This window comes from Pseudophryne corroboree, chromosome 8 (assembly GCF_028390025.1).
Source record: "Pseudophryne corroboree isolate aPseCor3 chromosome 8, aPseCor3.hap2, whole genome shotgun sequence".
Classification (NCBI taxonomy): domain Eukaryota; kingdom Metazoa; phylum Chordata; class Amphibia; order Anura; family Myobatrachidae; genus Pseudophryne; species Pseudophryne corroboree.
Window position 1 is genome coordinate 117,895,094 of NC_086451.1, and position 20,209 is coordinate 117,915,302.

A 20,209-nucleotide genomic window follows, 5' to 3' on the forward strand; every position below is an offset into this window, starting at 1 on the left:
TCCATTCCGGTGTCGACTCCCTAGAGAGTGACATCACCATTACAGGCAATTGCTCCGCCTCCTCACCAACATCGTCCTCATACATGTCGACACACACGTACCGACACACAGCACACACACAGGGAATGCTCTGATAGAGGACAGGACCCACTAGCCCTTTGGAGAGACAGAGGGAGAGTTTGCCAGCACACACCAAAAACGCTATAATTATATAGGGACAACCTTATATAAGTGTTTTCCCTTATAGCATCTTTTTTATATATTTCTAACGCCAAATTAATGCCCCCCCTCTCTGTTTTAACCCTGTTTCTGTCGTGCAGTGCAGGGGAGAGCCTGGGAGCCTTCCCTCCAGCCTTTCTGTGAGGGAAAATGGCGCTGTGTGCTGAGGAGATAGGCCCCGCCCCTTTTTCGGCGGCCTCGTCTCCCGCTCTTAACGGATTCTGGCAGGGGTTAAATATCTCCATATAGCCTCCGGAGGCTATATGTGAGGTATTTTTAGCCAAAATAGGTTTTCATTTTGCCTCCCAGGGCGCCCCCCTCCCAGCGCCCTGCACCCTCAGTGACTGCCGTGTGAAGTGTGCTGAGAGGAAAATGGCGCACAGCTGCAGTGCTGTGCGCTACCTTTAGAAGACTGAGGAGTCTTCTGCCGCCGATTCTGGACCTCTTCTTATTTCAGCATCTGCAAGGGGGCCGGCGGCAAGGCTCCGGTGACCATCCAGGCTGTACCTGTGATCGTCCCTCTGGAGCTGATGTCCAGTAGCCAAGAAGCCAATCCATCCTGCACGCAGGTGAGTTCACTTCTTCTCCCCTAAGTCCCTCGTTGCAGTGATCCTGTTGCCAGCAGGACTCACTGTAAAATAAAAAACCTAAGCTAAACTTTTCTAAGCAGCTCTTTAGGAGAGCCACCTAGATTGCACCCTTCTCGGCCGGGCACAAAAATCTAACTGAGGCTTGGAGGAGGGTCATAGGGGGAGGAGCCAGTACACACCACCTGATCGTAAAGCTTTACTTTTTGTGCCCTGTCTCCTGCGGAGCCGCTATTCCCCATGGTCCTTTCAGGAACCCCAGCATCCACTAGGACGATAGAGAAAAGCCACTAACTATGACATTTTTTATACCCATTTACACTCCATTCAAGATAGTATATGGTACAGTAGAGTGGATATATTTTCCAGTTACTGGTACTTTTTGGGCTGACAGTACCAACACAAGCTCCCAAGTGCCGCCCCTAGGCACGTGCCTCATGTGCATGATGGGAAATCCGCCACTGCATGTCATACATTGCCACAACCCCTCCTTCACTCTTAACTGAACTGTTAAGCTTAGATATTAGGTAACAGCAGATATCTGACTTCTCTGTTTCTATCTCAGAAATCAAATATTTTTTAGTAATGTTACTGTAATAATGTCATATACAAATTTTCAAAACTCACATCACCTACACCGATCGCCTACACCAAGCAAGACTTGTCAGGCAATTCTCAATGTCAGATCTCGTGTGGAATCATGCACACTGCACCCACCTATTGGCAATGTAAAATCATACAGTATAACATGATTATAATGCTTCTCTCATATCAGACCTGGTCAAGGTTTCTCTCCAACATGATGAAATAGCTGTCCACACCATTAGCGATCCCCCGTTCCCTGGTGACTTCAGAAGAGTAACGGTCCGTCTCCCAGAAATATAAACGTATAACTGTCCTCAGTTGTTCTCAACACCTGTCTCAGAAGCATATTGGTCTTTTAATTCATAGTGGATTGCGCGCTGAGATGAGTAATGAAACCACGGCAGCTCTGTGGTGTATAGTGGCTCACTACTCTGGAGAGCATGAAAGGCAGTACAGTTCTTCATCCATAGTTGCCAAATATTGCTGTCACAATTACTGTCATTGATATTCATAGTACCGTTAAAAGTTTAGCCAGACCAGGAGTATATTAGTCTCCCATCCCTAGATCAGTCCACACTGATAACATGATATACAGTAAGTAGCATTTGTCTATTCTTCTTTCCCTCTGACAGTAGAATGAGCTGCTGCAGTCTCTGGCTCCACCTGCTTATTGAAATGACCTGGCAGGTAAACAGGGAAGTTGTACAAGGGAAGGCACAGGTGTGGTAGCTCTAAAAATAGATGTCTGAGGTGAAAGAGTATATTGAGCAGTCAGACCAGATAGACCAGAATAGAAACATGATGGACTTCTGTCATCCAAATACAAGAACCTTACTGGCAGATGTTTTAAAGTATATATTACTGTGAAATTAACAATTAACTTTTTCTGCTTAAGTTTTACTGCTGCAAACCACTTGTGGTACCTTAGAAATAAAATGTAATAATAATAATATATACACGGTGGTCCCTTAGGTAGGGAGTATAACAGGCGGCACTCCACGAATTTGGTTAGAGCAATATACTGTGCATAAATAAACCAATGTTTTAAGCCCACTTAGGGTTTTTTCATTAGGGTGGTCTTGAAATCGCCTATTCCTTATAACGGGGGCTATTATGCTCCACTCCTAAGGGACCACCACATATTGAACCTCAAGTGTCCAGAGTGCCAAATGTTGCAACTTTATTATATATATATATATATATATATATATATATACTGCTCAAAAAAATAAAGGGAACACTAAAATAACACATCCTAGATCTGAATGAATGAAATATTCTTATTAAATACTTTGTTCTTTACATAGTTGAATGTGCTGACAACAAAATCACACAAAACATTTCAATGGAAACCAATTTTATTAACCCATGGAGGTCTGGATTTGGAGTCACCCTCAAAATTAAAGTGGAAAAACACACTACAGGCTGATCCAACTTTGATGTAATGTCCTTAAAACAAGTCAAAATGAGGCTCAGTAGTGTGTGTGGCCTCCATGTGCCTGTATGACCTCCCTACAATACCTGGGCATGCTCCTGATGAGGTGGTGGTTGGTCTCCTGAGGGATCTCCTCCCAGACCTGGACTAAAGCATCCACCAACTCCTGGACAGTCTGTGGTGCAACGTGGCATTGGTGGATGGAGCGAGACATGATGTCCCAGATGTGCTCAATTGGATTCAGGTCTGGGGAATGGGCGGGCCAGTCCATAGCATCAATGCCTTCATCTTGCAGGAACTGCTGACACACTTCAGCCACATGAGGTCTAGTATTGTCTTGCATTAGGAGGAACCCAGGGGCAACCGCACCAGCATATGGTCTCACAAGGGGTCTGAGGATCTCATCTCGGTACCTAATGGCAGTCAGGCTACCTCTAGCGAGCACATGGAGGGCTGTGCGGCCTCCCAAAGAAATGCCACCCCACACCATTACTGAACCACTGCCAAACCGGTCATGCTGGAGGATGTTGCAGGCAGCAGACGTTCTCCTTGGCGTCTTCAGACTCTGTCACGTCTGTCACATGTGCTCAGTGAGAACCTGCTTTCATCTGTGAAGAGCACAGGGCGCCAGTGGCGAATTTGCCAATCTTGGTGTTCTCTGGCAAATGCCAAACGTCCTGCACGGTGTTGGGCTGTAAGCACAACCCCCACCTGTGGACGTCGGGCCCTCATACACCCTCATGGAGTCTGTTTCTGATCGTTTGAGTAGACACATGCACATTTGTGGCTTGCTGGAGGTCATTTTGAAGACCTCTGGCAGTGCTCCTCCTGTTGCTCCTTGCACAAAGGCAGAGGTAGCGGTCCTGCTGCTGGGTTGTTGCCCTCCTACGGCCTCCTCCACGTCTCCTGATGTACTGACCTGTCTCCTGGTAGCGCCTCCATGCTCTGGACACTACGCTGACAGACACAGCAAACCTTCTTGCCACAGCTCGCATTGATGTGCCATCCTGGATGAGCTGTACTACCTGAGCCACTTGTGTGGGTTGTAGGGAGGTCATACAGGCACGTGGAGGCCACACACACTACTGAGCCTCATTTTGACTTGTTTTAAGGACATTACATCAAAGTTGGATCAGCCTGTAGTGTGTTTTTCCACTTTAATTTTAAGTGTGACTCCAAATCCAGACCTCCATGGGTTAATAAATTTGATTTCCATTGATAATTTTTGTGTGATTTTGTTGTCAGCACATTCAACTATGTAAAGAACAAAGTATTTAATAAGAATATTTCATTCATTCAGATCTAGGATCTATTATTTTAGTGTTCCCTTTATTTTTTTGAGCAGTGTATATACTGTGTACACACACATATATATATTATATATATATATATATATATATATATATATATATATCTCTCTATAAATATCGTAGTAAGCCGCACTCACTGCAGCAAATGCTCAATGCTGGGGTGCATCCTCCGTATAGCAGGGTAGAGTTCATTGCTTACTTAAATATTGTAAATAGAGAACTTACCATATTGCAAAGGCAAAAAGTAGTTGTAGTTTTTTTTTTTTTTTTTTACATACCAACAATGTTCTTACAAAGCACGTAAACGACGCTGGAATGCATGCCAGACAGCAGGAAGTCACAGTCCTATATACATATGGATCCCATCTCCCTCCCTCTGTCTCTCTCTCTCTCTCTCTATATATATATATATATACTCGTATATCTATATCAGAAGTTTGCTTCCTGCATGCCGGCATTTATTACTGAGGCTTCCTGCACTGGCCTGATGAGAGGTAAGAGTACCATTACCACTGCCAGTCAGTATCGCCATGGAGATGAGGATCACTCAGCTGCCACGGTGACATTTTGGGTGAAACTCTGTGGCAATTGGAAATTTGCTTTATCACCCTGGCTAATAATGAGATAATTTAATCTATACATGGAGGCAAAATAAAGCAAATTAATACCAATGCATTAGATAGCTACTGTAAGAACGTGCTGGGTACGGGAAACTGGCAGTGAGGAATCTGGTAGTAAGAATATCGATGCCAGCATCCCAACTGCCAAAATTCCAAAGCCTAACCCTAAACCTCCTCGGCATAATTACGTTTGGGATTCCTGCTGTCGGGATTCCGGCTGTCGGGATTCTGGTGTCGGCATTCTGACAGGTGACGAGATTCTGGCACTGTATTCTGACTGCCGGCATTCCATCCATCGGGATGCCAACTACATCCCATAGGAACAGTTATGAGAATGCACGGTAGGCACATAGCTAGCCTGAAACTTCTCTGCACAAATGCAATGTTCATAATGCTGGCTAGGGGGGGAAAAAAGCATAATTGGTTATCAGATTCAGTTTTGTTCTGTGGGAGGATACTCAGCTGTCTGTAATGGTTTAGGAAAGAAATACTAAAACACTGAGGCATATTTATTAAAGTACATTTGGGGGATATCCCTTGAAGCCTAAGGGGGCTGCTACAGTGTTATATTGACAAAGTTCTGGGATGCTTCACTTGATACTGGCAGCTGATGCCATCTTCATTGAAACTTATGGGCAACAATACGCAAACAGTGTTGATATGTGTGTACCAGTGGTGTTTGGTCAAGTGAGGTAGGTGAGGCAGAGCCTCTCCTGTCATACTCCAGTATACTCCAGAGTAGGCTAATACTCAAACAGAAATTAGCCCCTAGTTTATTCATAAGAAAACCTAATGATGTTATTGCAGATAATGGAGAGAACGCATTTAGATTACCACCAAAACCTAATGGTTTCTTTAAATGTGGAAAGGATAGGTGTGTAACCTGCCTTTTTGCTGAAAATAAGTGCACCAGAATGAAGTCTTTCAGTAGACCAGAAGAGTATGAGATTAAAAGTTTTATGAACTGCAGGACAAATTTTGTCATTTATGTTATTCAATGTAACTGTGGGTTGCAGTATGTAGGCCGTACTATTCGCCCTCTCCACGAAAGGTTCATGGAGCATAAGAGAAATATCATGAAGAACATCAAAACCCACAGTTTATTGAATCATGGGGGTCATTCCGGGTTGATCGTAGCTGTGCTAAATTTAGCACTGCTACGATCATGTTTCCAGACATGCGGGAGGATGCCCAGCACAGGGCTACTCCGCCCCGCATGTCAGTGCCGGCCCCTCCCCCCGCACAAATACAAAAGCAGCCTTTGTATCTGTGGAGTAACTCCCGGCCAGCGCAGCTCCTGCGGATGGCCGGGAGTTGAGTGTCGCTGCCGCTGGCCGCAGCGGCTGCGTGAGACGTCACACAGCCGCCATGCCACGCCCCCCCAACATTCCGGCCTGCGTTGGCCGGACCGCGCCTACTAAACGGCGGCTTAACGCCGCCGTTCAGCCCCCTCCCGCCCAGCGACCGCCTCTGTCTCAGAGGCGATCGCTGGGCACCGACGACTGCCATGCACTGGCGCACTGTGGCACCGGCGCATGCGCAGTTCCGACCCGATCGATGTGACAAACTGCAGCGAGCGATCGGGTCGGAATGACCCCCCATGTCTCCATCTGTCAGAAGGGTAAATTGAGTGGTTTAACCATTAGAGCAGTTGAACAAATAACTATAAGAGGAGGGGACAGATACAGAAGGCTTTGCATGCGCGAAGCCTTCTCGATCTTTCAACTACATACCTTGAGCCCACACGTCTTAATGACACTGTGGAGCTCAATGCAATTTAAATTGGTTCTTTATTAGAGATGAGCGGGTTCGGTTTCTCTGAATCCGAACCCGCACGAACTTCATGTTTTTTTTCACGGGTCCGAGCGACTCGGATCTTCCCGCCTTGCTCGGTTAACCCGAGCGCGCCCGAACGTCATCATGACGCTGTCGGATTCTCGCGAGGCTCGGATTCTATCGCGAGACTCGGATTCTATATAAGGAGCCGCGCGTCGCCGCCATTTTCACACGTGCATTGAGATTGATAGGGAGAGGACGTGGCTGGCGTCCTCTCCGTTTAGAATAGATTAGAGAGACACTTGATTTACTAATTTTGGGGAGCATTAGGAGTACTCAGTACAGTGCAGAGTTTTGCTGATAGTGACCACCAGTTTTATTTATAATCCGTTCTCTGCCTGAAAAAAGCGATACACAGCACACAGTGACTCAGTCACATACCATATCTGTGTGCACTGCTCAGGCTCAGGCCAGTGTGCTGCATCATCTATTATCTATATATAATATTATATATATCTGATTATCTGTCTGACTGCTCAGCTCACACAGCTTATAATTGTGGGGGAGACTGGGGAGCACTACTGCAGTGCCAGTTATAGGTTATAGCAGGAGCCAGGAGTACATAATATATTATATAGTGAGTGACCACCAGACACACAGTGCAGTTTATTTAATATATCCGTTCTCTGCCTGAAAAAAGCGATACACACAGTGACTCAGTCAGTCACATACCATATCTGTGTGCACTGCTCAGGCTCAGGCCAGTGTGCTGCATCATCTATATATATTATATATCTGTCTGACTGCTCAGCTCACACAGCTTATAATTGTGGGGGAGACTGGGGAGCACTACTGCAGTGCCAGTTATAGGTTATAGCAGGAGCCAGGAGTACATAATATTATATTAAAACAGTGCACACTTTTGCTGCAGGAGTGCCACTGCCAGTGTGACTAGTGACCAGTGACCTGACCACCAGTATATATAATATTAGTAGTATACTATCTCTTTATCAACCAGTCTATATTAGCAGCAGACACAGTACAGTGCGGTAGTTCACGGCTGTGGCTACCTCTGTGTCGGCACTCGGCAGCCCGTCCATAATTGTATATACCACCTAACCGTGGTTTTTTTTTCTTTCTTTATACATACATACTAGTTACGAGTATACTATCTCTTTATCAACCAGTCTATATTAGCAGCAGACACAGTACAGTGCGGTAGTTCACGGCTGTGGCTACCTCTGTGTCGGCACTCGGCAGCCCGTCCATAATTGTATATACCACCTAACCGTGGTTTTTTTTTCTTTCTTTATACATACATACTAGTTACGAGTATACTATCTCTTTATCAACCAGTCTATATATTAGCAGCAGACACAGTACAGTGCGGTAGTTCACGGCTGTGGCTACCTCTGTGTCGGCACTCGGCAGCCCGTCCATAATTGTATATACCACCTAACCGTGTTTTTTTTTTCTTTCTTTATACATACATACTAGTTACGAGTATACTATCTCTTTATCAACCAGTCTATATATTAGCAGCAGACACAGTACAGTGCGGTAGTTCACGGCTGTGGCTACCTCTGTGTCGGCACTCGGCAGCCCGTCCATAATTGTATATACCACCTAACCGTGGTTTTTTTTTCTTTCTTTATACATACATACTAGTTACGAGTATACTATCTCTTTATCAACCAGTCTATATATTAGCAGCAGACACAGTACAGTGCGGTAGTTCACGGCTGTGGCTACCTCTGTGTCGGCACTCGGCAGCCCGTCCATAATTGTATATACCACCTAACCGTGGTTTTTTTTTCTTTCTTTATACATACATACTAGTTACGAGTATACTATCTCTTTATCAACCAGTCTATATATTAGCAGCAGACACAGTACAGTGCGGTAGTTCACGGCTGTGGCTACCTCTGTGTCGGCACTCGGCAGCCCGTCCATAATTGTATATACCACCTAACCGTGGTTTTTTTTTCTTTCTTTATACATACATACTAGTTACGAGTATACTATCTCTTTATCAACCAGTCTATATATTAGCAGCAGACACAGTACAGTGCGGTAGTTCACGGCTGTGGCTACCTCTGTGTCGGCACTCGGCAGCCCGTCCATAATTGTATATACCACCTAACCGTGGTTTTTTTTTCTTTCTTTATACATACATACTAGTTACGAGTATACTATCTCTTTATCAACCAGTCTATATATTAGCAGCAGACACAGTACAGTGCGGTAGTTCACGGCTGTGGCTACCTCTGTGTCGGCACTCGGCAGCCCGTCCATAATTGTATACTAGTATCCAATCCATCCATCTCCATTGTTTACCTGAGGTGCCTTTTAGTTGTGCCTATTAAAATATGGAGAACAAAAATGTTGAGGTTCCAAAATTAGGGAAAGATCAAGATCCACTTCCACCTCGTGCTGAAGCTGCTGCCACTAGTCATGGCCGAGACGATGAAATGCCAGCAACGTCGTCTGCCAAGGCCGATGCCCAATGGCATAGTACAGAGCATGTCAAAACCAAAACACCAAATATCAGTAAAAAAAGGACTCCAAAACCTAAAATAAAATTGTCGTCGGAGAAGCGTAAACTTGCCAATATGCCATTTACCACACGGAGTGGCAAGGAACGGCTGAGGCCCTGGCCTATGTTCATGGCTAGTGGTTCAGCTTCACATGAGGATGGAAGCACTCAGCCTCTCGCTAGAAAACTGAAAAGACTCAAGCTGGCAAAAGCACCGCAAAGAACTGTGCGTTCTTTGAAATCCCAAATCCACAAGGAGAGTCCAATTGTGTCGGTTGCGATGCCTGACCTTCCCAACACTGGACGTGAAGAGCATGCGCCTTCCACCATTTGCACGCCCCCTGCAAGTGCTGGAAGGAGCACCCGCAGTCCAGTTCCTGATAGTCAGATTGAAGATGTCAGTGTTGAAGTACACCAGGATGAGGAGGATATGGGTGTTGCTGGCGCTGGGGAGGAAATTGACCAGGAGGATTCTGATGGTGAGGTGGTTTGTTTAAGTCAGGCACCCGGGGAGACACCTGTTGTCCGTGGGAGGAATATGGCCGTTGACATGCCAGGTGAAAATACCAAAAAAATCAGCTCTTCGGTGTGGAGGTATTTCACCAGAAATGCGGACAACAGGTGTCAAGCCGTGTGTTCCCTTTGTCAAGCTGTAATAAGTAGGGGTAAGGACGTTAACCACCTCGGAACATCCTCCCTTATACGTCACCTGCAGCGCATTCATAATAAGTCAGTGACAAGTTCAAAAACTTTGGGTGACAGCGGAAGCAGTCCACTGACCAGTAAATCCCTTCCTCTTGTAACCAAGCTCACGCAAACCACCCCACCAACTCCCTCAGTGTCAATTTCCTCCTTCCCCAGGAATGCCAATAGTCCTGCAGGCCATGTCACTGGCAATTCTGACGAGTCCTCTCCTGCCTGGGATTCCTCCGATGCATCCTTGCGTGTAACGCCTACTGCTGCTGGCGCTGCTGTTGTTGCCGCTGGGAGTCGATGGTCATCCCAGAGGGGAAGTCGTAAGCCCACTTGTACTACTTCCAGTAAGCAATTGACTGTTCAACAGTCCTTTGCGAGGAAGATGAAATATCACAGCAGTCATCCTACTGCAAAGCGGATAACTGAGTCCTTGACAACTATGTTGGTGTTAGACGTGCGTCCGGTATCCGCCGTTAGTTCACAGGGAACTAGACAATTTATTGAGGCAGTGTGCCCCCGTTACCAAATACCATCTAGGTTCCACTTCTCTAGGCAGGCGATACCGAGAATGTACACGGACGTCAGAAAAAGACTCACCAGTGTCCTAAAAAATGCAGTTGTACCCAATGTCCACTTAACCACGGACATGTGGACAAGTGGAGCAGGGCAGGGTCAGGACTATATGACTGTGACAGCCCACTGGGTAGATGTATGGACTCCCGCCGCAAGAACAGCAGCGGCGGCACCAGTAGCAGCATCTCGCAAACGCCAACTCTTTCCTAGGCAGGCTACGCTTTGTATCACCGCTTTCCAGAATACGCACACAGCTGAAAACCTCTTACGGCAACTGAGGAAGATCATCGCGGAATGGCTTACCCCAATTGGACTCTCCTGTGGATTTGTGGCATCGGACAACTCCAGCAATATTGTGTGTGCATTAAATATGGGCAAATTCCAGCACGTCCCATGTTTTGCACATACCTTGAATTTGGTGGTGCAGAATTTTTTAAAAAACGACAGGGGCGTGCAAGAGATGCTGTCGGTGGCCAGAAAAATTGCGGGACACTTTCGGCGTACAGGCACCACGTACAGAAGACTGGAGCACCACCAAAAACTACTGAACCTGCCCTGCCATCATCTGAAGCAAGAAGTGGTAACGAGGTGGAATTCAACCCTCTATATGCTTCAGAGGTTGGAGGAGCAGCAAAAGGCCATTCAAGCCTATACAATTGAGCACGATATAGTAGGTGGAATGCACCTGTCTCAAGTGCAGTGGAGAATGATTTCAACGTTGTGCAAGGTTCTGATGCCCTTTGAACTTGCCACACGTGAAGTCAGTTCAGACACTGCCAGCCTGAGTCAGGTCATTCCCCTCATCAGGCTTTTGCAGAAGAAGCTGGAGGCATTGAAGAAGGAGCTAAAAGGGAGCGATTCCGCTAGGCATGTGGGACTTGTGGATGGAGCCCTTAATTCGCTTAACAAGGATTCACGGGTGGTCAATCTGTTGAAATCAGAGCACTACATTTTGGCCACCGTGCTCGATCCTAGATTTAAAGCCTACCTTGGATCTCTCTTTCCGGCAGACACAGGTCTGCTGGGGTTGAAAGACCTGCTGGTGACAAAATTGTCAAGTCAAGCGGAACGCGACCTGTCAACATCTCCTCCTTCACATTCTCCCGCAACTGGGGGTGCGAGGAAAAGGCTCAGAATTCCGAGCCCACCCGCTGGCGGTGATGCAGGGCAGTCTGGAGCGACTGCTGATGCTGACATCTGGTCCGGACTGAAGGACCTGACAACGATTACGGACATGTCGTCTACTGTCACTGCATATGATTCTCTCAACATTGATAGAATGGTGGAGGATTATATGAGTGACCGCATCCAAGTAGGCACGTCACACAGTCCGTACTTATACTGGCAGGAAAAAGAGGCAATTTGGAGGCCCTTGCACAAACTGGCTTTATTCTACCTAAGTTGCCCTCCCACAAGTGTGTACTCCGAAAGAGTGTTTAGTGCCGCCGCTCACCTTGTCAGCAATCGGCGTACGAGGTTACATCCAGAAAATGTGGAGAAGATGATGTTCATTAAAATTAATTATAATCAATTCCTCCGCGGAGACATTGACCAGCAGCAATTGCCTCCACAAAGTACACAGGGAGCTGAGATGGTGGATTCCAGTGGGGACGAATTGATAATCTGTGAGGAGGGGGATGTACACGGTGATATATCGGAGGGTGAAGATGAGGTGGACATCTTGCCTCTGTAGAGCCAGTTTGTGCAAGGAGAGATTAATTGCTTCTTTTTTGGGGGGGGTCCAAACCAACCCGTCATATCAGTCACAGTCGTGTGGCAGACCCTGTCACTGAAATGATGGGTTGGTTAAAGTGTGCATGTCCTGTTTTGTTTATACAACATAAGGGTGGGTGGGAGGGCCCAAGGACAATTCCATCTTGCACCTCTTTTTTCTTTTCTTTTTCTTTGCATCATGTGCTGATTGGGGAGGGTTTTTTTGGAAGGGACATCCTGCGTGACACTGCAGTGCCACTCCTAGATGGGCCCGGTGTTTGTGTCGGCCACTAGGGTCGCTAATCTTACTCACACAGACAGCTACCTCATTGCGCCTCTTTTTTTCTTTGCGTCATGTGCTGTTTGGGGAGGGTTTTTTGGAAGGGACATCCTGCGTGACACTGCAGTGCCACTCCTAGATGGGCCCGGTGTTTGTGTCGGCCACTAGGGTCGCTAATCTTACTCACACAGCTACCTCATTGCGCCTCTTTTTTTCTTTGCGTCATGTGCTGTTTGGGGAGGGTTTTTTGGAAGGGACATCCTGCGTGACACTGCAGTGCCACTCCTAGATGGGCCCGGTGTTTGTGTCGGCCACTAGGGTCGCTAATCTTACTCACACAGCTACCTCATTGCGCCTCTTTTTTTCTTTGCGTCATGTGCTGTTTGGGGAGGGTTTTTTGGAAGGGACATCCTGCGTGACACTGCAGTGCCACTCCTAGATGGGCCCGGTGTTTGTGTCGGCCACTAGGGTCGCTAATCTTACTCACACAGCTACCTCATTGCGCCTCTTTTTTTCTTTGCGTCATGTGCTGTTTGGGGAGGGTTTTTTGGAAGGGACATCCTGCGTGACACTGCAGTGCCACTCCTAGATGGGCCCGGTGTTTGTGTCGGCCACTAGGGTCGCTTATCTTACTCACACAGCGACCTCGGTGCAAATTTTAGGACTAAAAATAATATTGTGAGGTGTGAGGTATTCAGAATAGACTGAAAATGAGTGTAAATTATGGTTTTTGAGGTTAATAATACTTTGGGATCAAAATGACCCCCAAATTCTATGATTTAAGCTGTTTTTTAGTGTTTTTTGAAAAAAACACCCGAATCCAAAACACACCCGAATCCGACAAAAAAAATTCGGTGAGGTTTTGCCAAAACGCGGTCGAACCCAAAACACGGCCGCGGAACCGAACCCAAAACCAAAACACAAAACCCGAAAAATTTCAGGCGCTCATCTCTATTCTTTATGTGTTTTTCTTGGTCTCCGCAGTGGCGGTTGGAAGGACACCCTTGTTCCCAAGGGGTCATGGTCCAGCTGTCAATGGTGAGAACCCATTTGTTAATGTATTGTGGGGTTAGTACCAATACCACCCTTGTTAATACTAGAGGGATTTGGATAGTAGGTTGGTATCCATCATCTGCAGGCATGATGAGTTTAAATATCTCTCTGGTTCTGGTTTGATGGTGGATTCACCTACTTACCTTGTCCAGCTCTTTTTTTTTTTCTTCTTCATTTTCTTCTTCTCTGTCTAATAGTATACTGCTCAAGATATCAGATTGGTATTTCTTATCTGTGAGGTCAATTTATGTTCTCTCTGCAAAAGATCAGGATTTTTCCTTTTTTGCCCCTTTCCTTTTTCTATGTTTTAAATTTATTAAATTTAATTTAAATTCATTTGACTGATCCCTTTATTTATTTATTTTCACTTCTCCTTTCTTCTGTCTCTCTTTTTGGATAGAATTAATGAGAGGAGATTAATAATGGTATTCTTAATTTAATTATGTATTATTATTATTATTATTATTATTATTATTCTCATAATGATTATTTTATGTCTATTCAAATCAAATTTTATTTGTATTCCAATTTTTATATTTTAACTGTCTCCATTAGAAAGATATTAACATTGACCTTTTTTGTAGTCACAATTCAAGTAAATGATTATCAATTCATTCATCTATATATATATATCTGTCTCCTCAGAAATTCATTTATTTATCTATTTATTCACTTAATAATAATTTAATAATTTATTTGACTACTTATTTAGTTATATATTTATATTTGAATGTCTTTAATCTGCCATATGTCATACAGATTGTATATGTTATATGTCTAACCATTTTACATTTGCATGTTTAAACTAGTAGATTTTTATATACACACTTTCTTTAGTACTTAGCCGAACAGGTGTATTTTCAGGTGATTGCACTAATGGTTTAATAAGCTTCGGTCTCTATAAGAACGGAGACTGGGAAGGAAGTGACCATCTTTTTTTCCCTCTGATGAAACGACCAGTGCCTATCGGTCGAGAAACGCGTCAGGCCTCAGGACTTGGGATCCCCGTACTTTCCACAGACATTACTTTAATTTGCTCAGTCCGGAGCCACCGGCAGTGGTCTTCCCTGCTAAACGGAGACCGTGGCTATCAAACATTCGACCAGCGAGCAAGCGGCATAGCCAGCTAGTGCACGGTGATCATCAGCGCCGCCCGTCTGAACTCTCCTGGAAGCGATAAGCCGCAGTCAGTATAGACGCCTCTTCCAGCACGGTACACACAGAGCGGCAGACGGAGCCGCTGCAGTGTTCAGTTTTACACATTGTGTTTCAAGTCTACATCTAGGATAAAGCAACAATAGATGCCCTAGTCAGTAGTGCATTTACAACATTTAAAAAGGTTCAGTACTCCAGTTCTTTATTGATTAAAGGGCAAGCATCCTCATAAATTGATATAAGAAACATTTCTTTGGAACACGGAGCAAATACCCTTTGGAGAAATTCAAATATCTGTTAAAATTTTCAAACACCATTTGATGAACTAATTTGTTCTAACAAAGGAAAATTATACCATCCAATTGGGTATTTCATTATTGTGTCCAGTTCCATGGAATTATTAGTGGATTATAGTTTGGAGGATTCCATCTAATCCAATTCAACATTCAATGTTTTTTTTTGTTTTTGTTTTTAATTATATGTATGCAATCTAACTGGTTAATAATATTTTTAACAATAAGTGTTTATCCTGTTTATGGAAGTTTTTAATATAAAATTAAATATCTGTTAATACTCTAGTCTGTTTGCGCTCTCTATATTCTCTCATTTTAATACTTCACTTGACACTGGCAGCTGATGCCATCTTCATTGTAACTTATGGGCAACATTACGCAAATAGTGTTGATATGTGTGTACCAGTGGTGTTTGGTCAAGTGAGGTAAGTGAGGCAGAGCCTCCCCTGTCATACTCCAGTATACTCCAGAGTTTTGACTATAAAAATGATTACAATAATAAAAATAAGATACTTCTTCTTTGTACTTTTAATATATTTTTAATAGTCAAAACTCTGGAATATACTGGAGTATGACAGCAGAGGCTCTGCCTTACCTTGCCCCATGTCACTCGTGTGTACTATAGTGCGGTGTACAGATGTGTCCCCATACATCCTTGCCCGCGATAAGGATTCCTGGTATACCGTGGTGTTGGCAGTTGCGTGTGAAGGCGAAGTACGAGTTAAATGAGGTTTTCCACGACAGTACGCACACATATGTGATTAATAGAAGACAATAGGAAGTATTGTAATTAGAGCAAAGATGTGTGAGGACACATCTGTACACAGTTAGTAAATAACAGACACTAATGGAAACAAGTGTTGTAGACACACCAGCTGCATACACTTTACCAGAAGCTTGGGTTATTGCAGTGCACAGATTTGTACTCACAGTCATATAGACAAATAGCGGAGAAAGAGCAGAGCATACAGAGGATGCAGGATATTGCAGAGTCCCCCAGAGAGCACTACACATTTGAATACTACACAGTGGCACTCAAACTAAGTGGCAAGATGGTGCCATGCATGCGCAGACTAGTAAAAGTTGGCCATGTACAGGGTAGACGCTTCATGTTATAAAGCATCATGGAGGTATCACAGTAGCACACTACATACACAAACAAAAAGTACAGAGAGGGGGTTCCTCCGGATCCTGTCCCGGCACTAACCACTTGCACGTGTAGTCAGCAGTCCACACATACACATTAGAGTACCAGAGTCCAGTCACTGAGGGTAAAGTGGTCGCCTCAGCAATCGCTATACTTTTACACATCTCAGGAGCCAGACTCCTATCAGATGTGATTTTGAATACTGTAACAGGGTCAGGGGAAAAGGTACCATCTCCTGGGGTAGATGGCAGGATGCAGCAGATGAGAGATCCCACGTCCATTGGTTTGGTGCAACTGGCCTCAAACAGTTTTATTGTGCAGAAAAAAAAACAAAACATCAAAATAAATATTTGCCGTCCGGCGCTAACTATACACAGGATAATCCTAACTCACTAAAAAAAGTTTTTACCAGGCAGAGCTCACTGTATTTCAAGAGCAGGTTTCTCTCACAGAGACTCCATAATCTCTCCTTTTCCCCAAGCTGTGTGAGACAGCAATGATCAGGCTGACAGCCTTTTTACCACACCCATACAGCTGAAAGTTCTAATTAGCCTCCTGTGAGGCTAATAGCCCAAAGACCCGAACTGGGTCTAAATGGATGGAGAACCCGCCCTCTCTTCTCACATATAACCCCAGCAGAACCAACACAATATTCCTGGGGTTCTAAAACACATAGGTAAGAAACCTGAGGTAAATATACCGGGTGTGGATCATAGGGTCGACCACAGTTAGACCGACAGTCATTAGGTCGACCACTATTGGTCGACAGTGACTAGATCAACACCTGCAGTAGGTCGACACGGTCATTGGGTCGTCATGAACAAGGTCGACATGAGTTGCTATTTTTTTTAAATATTGTCGTTTTCTTGGTAAAGTGACCGGAAACCCAAATTAGTGCACTGTGTCCCTCACATGGCTCGCTTCGCACAGCTTACTATTTCCAATCGTAGTCCATGTGGATCGTAGAGTATGAAAAAGGCAAAAAAAGGAAAAAAATTGTGAATAATGCATGTCGACTTTTTTCTATGTCGACCTAGTACGTCAACCTAGCGACCATGTCGACATATAGACCATGTCAACCTAATGCATGTCGACCAATAGTGGTCAACCTAATGACTATCGACCTAGAGACCAGATACCAATATACCTGTCTTCCACCACTATTCCAGTGATCTCGTCACAATATATTGCGGCAATCTGTAAATGTGCCATTCCACTGTCACTTAAAATAAAATAAGAATGTAATATCAAATTGTATAACCAGGCTTATTTTATTGGTATAAAAAACAAGCCAAGCCCACCACCGTTTTGTAAAGGAAACTTCAATTTGATAATTCCTCTCAACTCCAAGTTTTAGAGCCTGTTTTATTTTTTTATGAAAACCAATGAGAAAATAGGATTTTAAATACCTACTGGTAAATCCTTTTCTCGTAGTCCATAAGGGACCAAATACGGACTTTTATACGATAAGGCCCCCAATTCTGAGGAACGTCTAGCAGAAGCCAGGGGCAGGACTGTAGAAATCGTAATACCACATCCAAATCCCGAGGAACCGTAGGCGGTACAAACGGGGGTTGGATGTGAAGCACCCCTTGCAAGAAGGTCTGAACTTCATGCAGTAGAGCCAACTTCTTTTGGAAGAAGATTAAAAGAGATTAAATTAGAACCTTAATGGATCCCAGATGTAAGCCTTGGTCCACTCCAGCCTGTAGGAAACAAAGGAATCTTCCCAAGTGAAAATCGGCAGATGGATATGTGCGTTCCTCGCACCAGGAGACGTATCTCTGCCAGATATTATGATAGTGTTTTGACGTCACAGGTTTCCTGGCTGCGGCCATAGTGGCAATGACCTTTTTGGAAAGTCCCTTCTGAGCTAGGATGTTCTGCTCAACTTCCATGCCGTCAAACAAAGCCGTCAAAACGGGCCTTGTTGAAGAAGATCCCTTCTGAGTGGTAGAGGCCAAGGTTCTTCGACGGACATGTCCAGAAGATCCGTGTAGCACACTCTCCGGGGCCAATCCGGGCAAGCAGAATTGCTTGTACTCCTTGATGCCGGATCCGCTGGAGCACCTTTGGGATCAACGGAATCGGAGTAAATATGTAGACCAGCTGGTAAGACAAAGGCGATGTCAGTGCATCCACTGCGCACGCCTGAGGGTCTCTGGTTTGCGAGCAATAGGAGCGGAGTTTCTTGTTGAAGCGAGACACCGACATGTCGATTTGGGGACAACCCCACTGGTTAATGATCTATTTAAACACTTGAGTATGTAGGCCCCACCCCCTGGGTCGAGATCGTGGCGACTCAGGAAGTCCGCTTCCCAATTATCCACTCCCGGAATGAAGATTGCGGACAGTGCTAGTGCATTTCTTTCCGCCCAGAAGAGTATTCTTCATACTTCTCGTATGCAGGCCCTGCTTTTTGGCCCTCATTGTCGATTGATGTACGCCACAGCCGTGGTGTTGTTCGACTGTACCTGGATTGCTTGATTCCAGAGCAGAGGCCTGAATCCGGGCATTGTAGATAGCCCGAAGATCCAGGATGTTGATCGGAAGTATGACCTCTTGGGCAGACCACCTGCCCTGGAACTGCACTCCTTGGGTGACAGCCCCCCATCCTCTCAGACTCGCATCCGTCGTGAGGAGAATCCAATCCTGAATGCAGAAGCATCAACCTTTCTGGAGATTGGAAGACTGCAGCCACCACAGGAGTGAAATCCTGGCCCGGAGTGACAGTTGAATCATCCGGTGCATCTGAAGATGGGATCTGGACCACTTGTTCAGGATGTCCAGTTGAAAGGGTCTGGCATGGAACCGTCCATACTGGATGGCCTTGAACAAGGCTACCATCTTTCCCAACAATCTTATGCAAAGATGAATGGAAACTCGAGTCAGTCGGAGAACCATGCAAACCATTTCCTGGAGAGTTCTCACTTTTTCCTCTGGGAGGAACACTTTCTGTGCTACAGTATCCAGTAGCATTCCCAGAAACAGGAGTCGCTGAGATGGCTCCAGGTGGGACTTCTGTGAATTGAGGATCCACCCGTGGTGTGACAGAAGCTGTAGAGTGCGATCTATATGGAGCAGTAGGAGCTCCCTGGAACTCGCTTTTATCAGGAGATCATCCAGGTAAGGGACCACTTTGACCCCCTGGACTCTGAGCTGGAACATCATTTCTGCCATCACCTTCGTGAATACCCTCGGAGCTGTAGATAGGCCAAAGAGTAATGCCTGGAACTGGTAAAGATCGTTCAGCAGGGCGAACCTCAAATAGGCCTGATGAGGAGGCCAATTTGGGATATGGAGGTAGGCGTCCTTGATATCCAGGGACACGAGGAATTCCTGTTGTTCCAGGTATGCGATCACTGCTCGCAAAGATTCCATCTTGAATTTGAAAACCTTTAGGTAAGGATTCAAGAACTTCAGATTCAAAATTGGCCTTACAGGCCCGTCCGGTTTTGGCACAACAGACAGACTGGAGTAATAGACTTGTCCTTGCTATTGCAGGTGTACTGGAACAATGATTTGGAACTGGACCAAGTTTGTGATGGCCTGTAGTAGCGTAACACGCATATTTTCCAAAGCTGGTAAGCTTGATTTGAAAAATATTCGGGGAGCAGCACCGTCGAACTCCAGCTTGTAACCCTGAGAAATAAGATCCCTTACCCAGGCGTCCTGGCAGGAACTTTCCCAAATGTGGCTGAAGTGACGTAACTGGGATCACACCTCAAGACCCTCCCGGGGTGGGCGGGCACCGTCATTCTGATGTCTTTGCAGAAGCTGAACTGGTGCTCTGTTCTTGAGAGCCGGCAATGGCTGGTTTCTTAGGTTTACCCCTGGTGCCTCTAGCTACATCTGATGCACCTCTGGCCCTAGATCGAAATCTGGTGGACCGAAAGGACTGAGTAGATGGTCCCGGGTAGGTATGTCTATTGGGCGGAGCCCCTGAGGGAAGAAACGCAGATTTCCCAGCAGTAGATTTGGAGATCCGTGCGTCCAATTCGCCTCCAAAGAGCCATTCACCTGTAAAGGGAAGAGATTCCACATTACGTTTGGAGTCAGCGTCTGCAATCCACTGACGCAACCATATGGCTCTGCGTGCTGACATAGCCATAGCAGTGGTTCTAGCATTAATATTGCCAATCTCTTTTAGGGAGCCACAGAGGACTCTTGCCGTGTCCTGAATGTGTTTTAGGAAAGTCCTCGTATTAACTAGGGTCATGTAACCCGAGAG

General features: G+C 45.4%; 1 protein-coding gene across 4 annotated transcripts in view; it reads right to left on the reverse strand.

The window, feature by feature from the left end:
- LOC134948713 (diacylglycerol kinase eta-like) overlaps positions 1–20,209 on the reverse strand; it is a 374,912-nt gene that overhangs the window by 187,082 nt on the left and 167,621 nt on the right. Inside the window, exon 1 of one of the 4 annotated variants that reach the window (XM_063936895.1) lies at positions 1,584–1,995. The exons of the other annotated variants lie outside the window; for them this stretch is intronic. Coding sequence (XP_063792965.1) covers positions 1,584–1,607 — 24 coding nt within the window. The 5' untranslated portion in view covers positions 1,608–1,995. Of the gene's footprint in view, positions 1–1,583; positions 1,996–20,209 lie in introns of those variants that run through there. 4 annotated transcript variants of the gene reach the window in all.